Below are 11399 nucleotides of genomic sequence, written 5' to 3'. Positions count from 1 at the left end.
GACCTAGACAGATACAAAGTTAGCTCATTTCCTAGTTGATACTTAAATCATGATAAATTTATCTGAGTACTGATAAACTATATATGTCGTTATACTTAAGGTTTCGTTTCTCTAGGTACGTGTAAATGCTATATATTCGGTGAAATACTCTTCGAAAGATTAAGGGAATGGTAGGGCGTAAATTGATCAGGTTTGGACCTCTTTAATTTAATAACACTATCTGTTATTATTTCAGGTGGATCATCTGATGTATTATCTATGCCTTGCTTCTGAGATGTTGGATGATTGGTCTTGTTGCTTAAGTTCATGCTAATGCTTGGTAAGTTAGTTTCTTCAAAGTCTTCTTTATCTAGTGCTGAATCGCTCAATCCAATGAAATCTTCATTGAACCCGGAAGATTTATCTTCATTCATATGCATTGATTCATAGAACTTTTCTATATCCGAAATTAGCAGGTTCTTTTTCTTTCTTAGTGAAGCTTTCTGAAATTCGTCAAGTTTCGGTACTCTATCATGGAGGGCCGATTTTAATTTCAAAAAGTCAAGCCTTAGTTTCATAAGGTTCCGTGAAACTTGTTCATAGAAATTAATGCTGAGTTGTTCGTCGTTTTTATCCAGATGAAGCACATCGGTAGATGGTTTTGCAATAATGTTTACCTCCGACTGGTTAATATCGGTGTTTGGTGGAGAGGGTGATTTTGAATATACCCCTCGATTATTTAGCAGTAAAGGAATCTGTGCGTTCTTTTGATTATTTATCATGTCATCGACATTATCTCTTTTGTATGATTCCTTTTCAGCTTTTAAGTTAGAATTTTGTTCTGCCGAGTGACTACGAACACTTAACAACACTAAATCGTCATTAACATTTACTGGTAAAAGAAGTCTGTCATATATATCTTTAAGTCTTTCAAATTCAATACCGGTTTTGGAAAGAACCTGATCAAAGGGTATCCCTAGCCTAGTCAACTTTGTGATCCGTTCGTAGATTTCTTTCTCGTAAGGTGCTCCATCGGTAGCAATTTGAGATTTATCATCCCATGAATTAAGGATATTCTTGTTCTTATTCTTATTAATATTAATATGACTCTTCTTTTGGTGATCTTGGTACTCTCTATTAGGTATCACTTTTCTATTAGTTATGTGTGTATGATTGGGTCTAGGTTTAGATATGGCGCTTCTTGTCTTCGATGAAGAAGGACCAGCTTCCCTCTTGCCTTTATAACGCACCATTTCAAATATTAAGGTGTGCAAAGTTTATTGCAATTGTGAAGATGTGATGTTTAATAATCTTCTGATGTTAAGTCAATATCCATGATAGATTTTTACTTCAACTTCGATGAATAGTTCCTGAACAACAGTTTCAGCATTAATGTTCCTCTAAGTTATTGCAGGACAAATAATGAAAGAATGTTTGTGTCACGTGACTTAATACAATGGTACTTGGCGGTTAAGAAAGGAACAGTCAAATATAAACCTCTCTATACATTTAAAAACGAAATATTAACGAAAAATGTAATAATACTCTTGTTTATTGCTATAATCTTAATATTGATACATGAATATACTTCTATTATCTATACAAAAACACTTTCTTGTTCTGCCTCTAATTCATTGTCACCAACCATTTCTGAAAACTGAATGAAGTGAGGTGCACGATGCAATTCGTTGTAGAACTCAATTGGTATATCCAATTTCAATTCATATGGTAATTCTTCGCTAAATGATGTACCCATAAACGCATAATTCCATAATGAAGATTTTGGAACCAAGAAATTACCCATGATCCTTTCGGAAAGTAAAATTTGAGCATTATCAGAAAATGAAGGATCGAAGCCTTCCGGGGATGGATCCATAATACCTTGAGACTGTAGGCCCCAATTGAAACCATCATCTTTTAAGGTGTAACCAATTATTGAAACAGCACCAGGTATCAAGTTAATACTTAAATCAAGTGCACTCTTGTTATGATCTGAGAATGTTTTTGAATGTGAAATCACTTCAGAAGGAGACATAAACTTTGAATCATTTTTCTGAGTATGAATCCAACCTAGTAATTCCATACCCTTTAGATACCTCGACTTAACAGGTGGAGGAGAGAGTCTTACGTGCATTGAAGAACCTAGTTGAGGAACAAGAACTATCGTTCGAATTTCTTTAACATTTTCGCGGTCCTTTAAGGACTTCCCATACAAGTAACCAGCCACCTGAATGTTTACATCTGATATAGTGACGAACTTCTTCAACAAATTACGAGGGAATACAAAAACGTCTTTATTATCGACAAAATCTTCCGCAGCAACGAAGATGTTTTTCAATTTCAAGTGTAATAAAGAGTTCGATATTGCACTCGTTCTCCATTCATTCTTAGAGGAGAATGTCTTTGTTTCATAATTGCTTGACGATACGACTGTTATTTCTTCTCCCTGCGCATTAACAGTTTTGATCTTCATTGCAGATGCTGCAGTTGATGTGTCTGTTTCCTCTGTCTGTTTCTTGGCACTCTCAAGCTCGGCCATTTTTTGTCTTTGTACAGAAGGAGCTCTAATATTTTGACCAAGAATCAAATTTTTGATTTCTGTTTGAGTTAATGAAGCAATATTGACATGATATTTTTGACCATACTCTGTTAAAATAATATCACGCATTTTGGTTTCAATAGAAATCCACTGTTCATCCGTAAACGATGGCCATAAGTGGTTGGACTTCGTTGGTATTGTGGGATCTTCAAGTAGGACCATTCTAGCTTTTTCTTCATTTGATTTCAGAGCTCTTAACAACAATATTAATCTTGAAAATGCCGTATATGCAGAAACCCTAGTCAACCAATCATCATAAATATTAAATAACACCATTTGAGGTTCTGTGGCTTTTGAAACAACATCGTTAAGCTTATCTACGCTTAAAACTGAAGAGAACGGTAAACGCAATTCTGTTGGACGAATAGAAATATTAGGGAAATCTAACATATGAACCTCCATTGGATCCATCATGGCTTTTCTTGTTACAATAATTTGTTTTGGTTGATCTTCCTTTGGCAATGACCTAACCAAAGCACTAACTTCCTCGGCAGTTTTCCATTTAGCAAGTTGTGCTAATCTACTTTGGCCTGCCCATACAGAAGTGTGAATGATTTTCAAGTAGAGCTCACCTGTCTTAGGATTCAATATAAAAACACATCCATTGATTGGTTTTGTAGCCACATTTCCTTCATAAGTTCTGTGCACTGTAACCCGATACACATTGGTATCATCTATGAAGAACTTGGTGTCATTAGAAAATAATTCAGCGTAATTTGAAGAGTTCAAGAATGGTTCTTGTACCTGAGACTGATATATCTGAAGACCTTTTCTGATTCTTTCCCTGAGCACATATAAAGCGGGGTTGGCTTTCATAATTGTTTTCATACCATTATGAATTAAAGGTTTTAAACCTTCGAACCAAGTACCATAAGCATCATATATGTTGTAAGCCAAGTCAATACCGATCATAACACCGGTTGGAGAAGGGTACATACTGACATTATCAGTGGTATAATCCAAAAATTTAGCTCTGACATATCTGGAAATGTCATGGGAGTCATAATCACCGTAACGAAGTTGAACATCTATCCACATTTTATCAGTAGTAGTGGCATCAAATGAATCCTTTTGTTGGTGCAAGAGTGTTGGTCTGCTGACTTTCCACTTATAAACACTTGTCATTGTCACGTCTGCGGCAGAAGAATTCATTTTGTACGACTTACGAGGATGAATAGATTCTTTGTTCACAGATTCCACTTGTAGAATATCCATTTGACTATCAAGAATTTGACAAATATCAAACACCACACTTTCATGGATTTTTTGCCATAAATGAGCTCTGAATATTTGAATTAAAGATATTTTCAATGTGGGAATTTTACCATGTAAGAAAATACCAGTTAAATCTAGTTGCACTAAGAAACCGACATAGACATTTGCTCTGTTGATTGTTGGTGACCACCATAATGTGAATCTACGATTTGGAATTTGGCTTAAACCGGTTCTTTGAGCATGGGTAAGTTTTTTAAACTGCATAGAGTCTTCAAAACCTGAGGCTTTTTCCCAGAAAAGACCTTCCCAAGATTGGAACCCAGTACCTTTGAAAAGTGTGTGCTCTAAAATTGTTTCAATTCCCCCTAGAGCTTGAATGACGTCAGTCCTGTAAGCGTTTAGATTCCATAGCTTACCATCATGGCGATTATTCGTCCACCAAAACGCGTTACTCCGCTCCACGCTGAATTCTTTGAATTGTCGACGAATTCTGTGGCCTTTGTCATATGCTAATGTGTGTCTATCTTTTTGGAATATGGTGCTGATACGTGGTATACCTCTGTCCCAAGAACCTTCTAGCTCTTCGAAAGCTAAACGTCTATTCTGTTTAATAGATTCTTGTCTTTTAATAGCATAATCAGCCCAGACTCTCTGCGAATCTAAGAATTCGTTCTCCCATGTTGTGATATAACGGAATATAGTTGGGATCATTTTTTCGTCTTCATGTGACATACCTGCTCTGAAATGAGTTATTCCTGTATCTGTCTGTTTAGACCATCTTAAATCAGAGGCCGGAATCAAAATATGAGAAGCACTTAACATTCCTAAACCACCTAATTCTTTTGGTGTATAGAAAACAGCTGGAGGAAATCTGGTTGGCATTTTGGAATTCAATCCAAGTTTAACTCTATTTTGAATTCTGGTCTCAGATTTAACTAATAGATCTAATAAGGGCTCGGTTGTTACAATTGCCTCTCTGAAATAAGTGAAAAGTGCTATTAGTGCAGTGTTCCACTTCCCCACGATTTTGGTAAAAGTGGTTGATCCAGCACCCATTAAAATGCTCTGGATTCTACCTCTGAATTCGTCGATGGATTCTTGAGAAACTTGTAAAAAGGCTTTCGCTGTACGTTCTTTAGTTGAATTTAAAACCAAGTCCCAAACACCTTCATCATGAGAAATGACATCGTCCAGTCTTGATTTCGGTATTATACGGACTTCAAAACCACACATGGTAAACAACAAGTTTGGATTGTTTTTACTATAAACAGAAGAAAACGAATTCTCCCAAGTAATGTTAACCAACGATTTTGGAACCCTTGATGAAATTTCCCAGAAAACAGCACGACCTAAGTTTACATCATGTCTTATCATCCTCATTCTAGCGTCTCGGGGCCAACATTTTTTGTTGTTATAGCCTACTGCATTTTCAAAGTTTGGATCTGGATTCTCCATTAGGTAATCTTGAATTAGTTCATTAGACTCTGATTCTTCAAAGTGGAATAAAATATGTATCTTGTCCAAATAACGAGAGTATAGCCTGATAGGATTTTTCTTCTCTATTCCTTTGTCCCCGAACTGTAGGAACTCACTGGGCTCTGAAGGACTCCCTGCCAATTCGTGGGCTCTTTCATGTCCTAGAATTAGAATGTCAATCATTAATCCATAAAATTGATAAACAAATGGGGCAAACTGCAAACCCCTTATTAAACCATATTTGTTTATATGGTTCATATCTTTGAATACTATATTAACGTTATTCTTTGCAGTGATGTAATCAGCTATTGTTGGATCAACTACTAATCTGAGAAGCCTGTTCACCAAAGTTAGATCCATTTTCTCTGAGAATTGTTGTAAAGTTGTTTGGAATAAAACAGTAGATTGGCCATTGTTTATATCCCACACTTCATCCAGGTTATTTATTCCTTGGCACCACTTGTATACAAGAAGTGGTGGTATTTCTGAGTCACTAGGTTTAATCCAATTAGGAAATAGTTGTCTTCTGTCAGCTTCATACCATAAATACTGATCCAAATATGCATCAGTAATTTTCTCCAAAGGATCAATATTGTAAACTGGTGAAATGTGTTGGTAATGATCCATCATAGATATCTGTACCGGTTTGAATAGCCTCTGGGTAAGTAGGAGTTTTTTGACTCTGTTTAATGTATCATGTGGATTGTCATATGCTTCTTCGATAAGAGCTAACTCCTCACGCTCTTGGGCATTTAGTCTCACTTTAGAGACGTATTGTTCTTTTAGATTTTCAAGAGCTAAGACCAAAATTTTTGTATCGTTCTTGTAAGTTAAAGGAGGAAAAGGAATGGCAGAAAAGTTTCTAGCATCTAACCAATCAACCATGGCAGAAAATATTGCACTTGCCTCTGTAGGAGTGACCTCTGGGCCTGCTTTTTCTATTTCCTTTTGTCTATCTTGTTCGTGTTTTATCCACAACCTCGTAAGTCTGCCTAAATTTTTCTTTAGAACAGTTTTCTCGATATGTGTGCCACTTTTTATCCTCTCACGATTGTAATGAGCTTGAGAAATCCATCCATCCGCCTTTGCCTTTACATATCGTTCAATGATATTCTTTATAGGTTCGGGCATTCCGGGAACATCCCAAGGAATATTTGCTTTCCAACACCTCCATGCTTCGGAAAGATGCTGTAAAATTGTCCTAGCCTTGTTTTGTTTAATACCGTCTGGTATCATATCTAAGATGTCATTCATGACCGAGGCTCTCAATTCGAGGTCATAATATGCATCGAGCCTTTGTTTGGTACTCGTCTTGACGACATCTGTGGATCTGCCTTCAAATTGACGAGTTAGAAGATTTCCTAACCATCTCTCCAGTATCGGTATTATTCCTCTTAAAAAGAATATCCATACTCTCCAAGCAGGTTGCCAAAACCCACATCCAGGGCCTTTTCCGATAATTTTGTTGAATCTATAATAAACGACGTGTTTCAAGTCTTTACAGGTACGAATTTGGTGCATTACTTTATACTTGTATCTGTAGATACCTGTTAACTGACCTGTATGATTTAAAATGTAATACAAGCCATCCGCAAGTTGAAACGCATCAACATTCCCAATTCTATATTGAACATGTGCATCAACTAGAAGTTTTATTATTTTTAAGATTTCTCTGATTAGATGGAAAGCATTACCAAATCTAGCCTTTTTTCTCTCCTTGGTTGTTAATGTTTTGGTAGGTTTGAGATTGAAGTTGTAATCAAGATGCAAATAAGTAAGACCTTTTTTATGAATTAGAAGATTAAGCATATTGTGGCCTTGCCTGCAGAGTTGTATACCGGCTTCTACCCAATCGATAGAAGTTTGTTGAAAGTATTTTGTATTTCCTAAACTCTTAAGCAATTTAATTTTCTTCTGCGGTACATGTTTGTCCTTGTGGAGTTCGTTAGAAACATAATTCTTCAACAATCTCTGGTAAGAACTTTTCACCTTATTTGGATAATCTTCCTCTGGGTGTTGCATATACCATTTTTTGATTAAAGCAACATCTTGAGCCCTAACCATTTTACCTGACTTTTTGTTATAAGGGTGTGACGCATTGTAGATTGCCATTGCATCCTTAGTTGTTGGTAGGACAAGCTCTTCTTCATCCATTAAAGGCATGATATCAATCGGGATTCTGAATTGTATATTCTTATTCCTTTCTGCTTCTGTTAGAGAATGGCGAATTGTCTCTGTTACAATTGGGTTGAGTGACTGATGAAAGAAAAATACCGGTAACGACTCACTATCCTCGTTTTTAATCAAACAGGAAAGAGGATCGTGGTACCATAGAGTAGATACCGACCTAGGCCTAAAAGCATAGATGTGAGGATATGCTATTTGATATTCGGTTCTTATCGGTATACGGAATATAATATTGTCAATTGAATTGAATTCATTGTAGTCTTCTTCTTCTTCTCTAGGGTACAAAGGTTCAAATTTAGGGCCGCCGGGAAGACTGTTGTTCAAAGCTTTTGCTGTGAAGAATGACCTTTTATCAAATAAGTACTGAGAATTTCTATCAAGATCAGTTGCTTCAATAAGGGGGGCAGCGAGTCGATATAAGTTGCATATAACTTCATTGCTTAACTTCCAGTGTTTATATGATGTACCATTTACTAGAGAGGAGTTGTTTTCTAAAGGACGAGTATCATATAGCCAATCTTTGACCGTTTCATCGTCATTGCTGTCTAGTTCTAGATTAATTGCTTCTGGTGGCTCTAGTTCTTCGATATTATCAGAGTAATGCAAAGGTGGCTCATCATCATCAAACGGAGGAAACCTCATTCTTTTAAAATGTTGTCTATCTCTCTTTTCTCTTCTCATGGCTATCCATATTGTGGACCATTGCGCAATGTAAACTGGTTCGATTACTCTGGGTATCTCATTAACAAATGTTATGGCACCTGATGTATGATAAAGTACTTTAACCTCTTTAGCTTGTTCCCATGGTTGAGGCATGTTTTCCAATAACTTCAAGATCGCGTGCGGTAAATATCTTAGAGCATTTAAGTGCGCACGTTTATCAGAGTTGAACCTCGACGAGGTCATATCCATATGATCATTTATTATTTTCCTAAGATGTTCAGGAGGCATTTCAATCTTATGTGAGTGCACTAACCCAGAAGCCTTTGAGACTTTATTGTTACCCCTCTTTTTCATTTTTTTAGGCCTGTTTGAACTTGGATCGTGGTTCAAATCATCATTCTGCAAGTTCTGAGGTTCTGTTGGTGGTGGTGGAGGTGGTGGAGGGGGAGGGGGCAGATTGAATTTGTGATTACTATTAGATGATGCAATATCTATTCCTGGTGATAATCCCGGGGGAGGGGGCGGAGGAGGTGGAAGTGAATGAGCACCAGGAAGTCCTGTTAGTGGTGGTGGAGGCGGTTGGGATAGAAACTGGTTCTCCGTACCTGTTCCAATCTTTCTAGCTTTAGTATCCTTCGAAGAAATATTAATATTTGGACCATTTCCAGGAAAACCTGGAGGCGGTGGTGGAGGTGGTGCTCCGTTCATCGTACTGGTATAGTTCTCCTCTTGTCAACACTTGTGGTTCCTTCAGAAGCCAAAATTAACCTACTACATCTGTACGTAAAATGTACGTGTACTACTATGGTTGTTTCTATATCTCTAAGCTCATCTCAAGTTTTTTGAATTCATATGTGTATTACCCGGATATGGTGATGTTTGTTCTAAAGCTTTGTTCACAATATCGGGCAGGTGACAGATAAGGTCAACAGAGCTTTGGGCTTAAATATATAAGGCCAAGAGTACTCGCTGGTATCCAAAAAGGTTGTCCTCCAACTCAAGAATTTAATTACTATATAAATATATTGTTTTAAGTTCGTGTGGGTGAAAGAAATAAAAAATAACTACAGTTCCTTTTATTAGATTTAGATTCTAAAAGCATATTTGAAGGACAAAATTTTGTAAAAGTTGTGTGACTCTTTTTCATTTTTTCGTTTACTATGAAACTTAAATATCAAACTATTTAACATTATAATTCCACACGTTTTCGGCATTCAGCCAGAATGGCCCTTGCCTCTTCTATCTCTTGCGATGTCCCGTTATTTACCCCATTAGCGTAAGTATATGCTTCTTGGTAATTCCTATGTTTGAACTCATGTTTAGCCAACCACAACTTTGCCTTTCCGATTTCATCAGCAACGTGAGATTTTTTGAGCTCATCTAGTTCAACGCACTTTATCATGTAATGTTTACAAACAGATATGTCATTGTTCTTTTCGTGTAGTTTTGCTAGGCGGTAAAGTACAGCGGAGTCTTGTTCACTTGAGAGTTGCGAGGCCCTTTGGAAACATTTAATTGCCTGCATCGTTTTGTCCAACTTTTCATAGCACGAAGCTGAAGCAAACCACATTCTCTTGTCTAATGGCTTTAATGAGCAAGCTTTTTGGAAATAATAGAGTGCGAATGAGTGTTTGTCTAAAACTTCGTATGCCTGTCCTAACCCATACCATGCTTGGAAGTCCCTTGGATTTACATCTGCCGCACGGCGGTAACACTCAATTGCTGCATGGGAGTTCTTCATCTCAATAAACTCATGTCCCATGAGAATCCAAGCATGTGTGTAAGACTTGTCTAACATTAATGCTCTTCTAAAGTATAGAATTGACTTTTCATGTTGTTGTTTTGAACTAAAGTAATTAGCAATTATGCAGCACGTCTCAGGTCTATAGACATCAACATTTGCAGCATATTGTGCAAGGTATGCCAATTTGTAGGGTTTTTGAAGCACGTACAAGACATTAGAATATGTATCCAAGTCATCTAGTCTATAAGGATCCATGGAAACTAACTCATCAAACACTATTTCAGCATTCGCATAGTCCATATATTTGTAATTAATCAATGCGTATTGTGCTCTGAGGAAGGAGAACTTTGGGAATAGGTTCATCATATCTCCTAATTCTTCAATGTACTTATCAAAATCTCCCCCGAACTCTTTGAAGATGGCCAATTTAAAGAAGCGCAACATTAAATGCTCATGCACAATACCATCTTCTTTTATCATCGAAAAATTATCGTTCAAATACTTCAATAATAATATAGATTCATCTGCCCTGGAAATGCAAGATAATAGTTCGCACCAACAGGTCCAATTATAGGGATACAGTTTTAATGACTTTAAAAAAGAGTTCATTGCGCTACTCGGCACTCCCTGCTTTTTTTGTATTATGCCTAACAAGTAGTATAGTAATGCAGTTTCTAGCTTAGATTGTGTCTCGCTTTCTTCTAAGAATTCTGTTATTTCGTGGTAAAGTTTAGGTAAGTTGATCTTTTCCCCATTACCAACGTCCACATCTTTATTGCAAAACGAACTAGAAGTTCGGTTTTTACTATCAGAATCTCTTCCAAACTCAGAACCCTTAAGTGAATCAGAAGTATCCGTTGATATTACTTCTGGATCTTTAATCATGACATCTTCTGTCGATTCCGTAACCTTTTTGTCCCACAATAAATATCGACTGTACAAATAAAGGAACTTTAGTCCTGCATGTTTAGCATCTTTAAGAAAAAACGCACATCTGTCAAACTCTTTACAATCGAATAAAGATGAGGCTAGCAAGTAGAGATCAAAATCCTTATCTACTAATGGTATGCACTCAGCCATACTGTCCGCATTTTTATCGATATTACCCAGATCGAAAAGAACTCCACTTGATGAAAGCATCTGCCTTTTTTTCAAAGGTGATTCATCATCCCCATCAGTTACCAGGGACAGTTCTGCGTTGATTGGCTTTTCTTCATTCAATGTGCACATCCCCATCAATGCCTCGCTAGACCATTTCGCACTTTGAAATAATTTCCATCGACTTAAATCAGTGCTAGACTGCCGTAATTGACTTTGTGCATCTTCAAGAACAACTTGCTCCATTTCAACCTGCTATATTCAAAATCCTTACTAGCTTGTACAGATCTCAAAGAGCTGCTTCCTTCGATCCTGTACTGAGTCTGTAACTTTCATCCTTACAGCGTATCACAAAGATCTGTATTGATGTTTACTATTTGGAAATGATCCATGTCGTATTTTCGTCGACATCAAACTTAGAAAGAAGCTCAGTACTTC

General features: G+C 36.9%; 3 protein-coding genes across 3 annotated transcripts; all 3 read right to left on the bottom strand.

The window, feature by feature from the left end:
• Positions 1 to 128: 128 nt before the first annotated feature.
• KLMA_10327 (uncharacterized protein) lies at positions 129 to 1232 on the bottom strand (the record flags this gene model as incomplete). Its single annotated transcript, XM_022820163.1, has 1 exon — positions 129 to 1232. One exon carries the CDS (start codon positions 1230 to 1232, stop codon positions 129 to 131), a length of 1104 nt encoding a protein of 367 aa, XP_022673852.1.
• Positions 1233 to 1576: 344 nt separating this feature from the next.
• Positions 1577 to 8827, bottom strand: PRP8 (U4/U6-U5 snRNP complex subunit PRP8; the record flags this gene model as incomplete). The annotated part of the gene is made up of 1 exon (XM_022820152.1): positions 1577 to 8827. One exon carries the CDS (start codon positions 8825 to 8827, stop codon positions 1577 to 1579), a length of 7251 nt encoding a protein of 2416 aa, XP_022673851.1.
• A 481-nt stretch (positions 8828 to 9308) lies between these two features.
• Positions 9309 to 11207, bottom strand: CDC23 (anaphase promoting complex subunit CDC23; the record flags this gene model as incomplete). Its single annotated transcript, XM_022820141.1, has 1 exon — positions 9309 to 11207. The coding sequence occupies one exon, from the start codon at positions 11205 to 11207 to the stop codon at positions 9309 to 9311; it is 1899 nt and encodes a 632-aa protein (XP_022673850.1).
• Positions 11208 to 11399: the final 192 nt, after the last annotated feature.

The sequence above is a fragment of the Kluyveromyces marxianus genome, chromosome 1, assembly GCF_001417885.1.
Source record: "Kluyveromyces marxianus DMKU3-1042 DNA, complete genome, chromosome 1".
NCBI lineage: Eukaryota > Fungi > Ascomycota > Saccharomycetes > Saccharomycetales > Saccharomycetaceae > Kluyveromyces > Kluyveromyces marxianus.
Note: the sequence above shows the minus strand (reverse complement) of the source record. Positions and strands in the feature narration are given on the sequence as shown.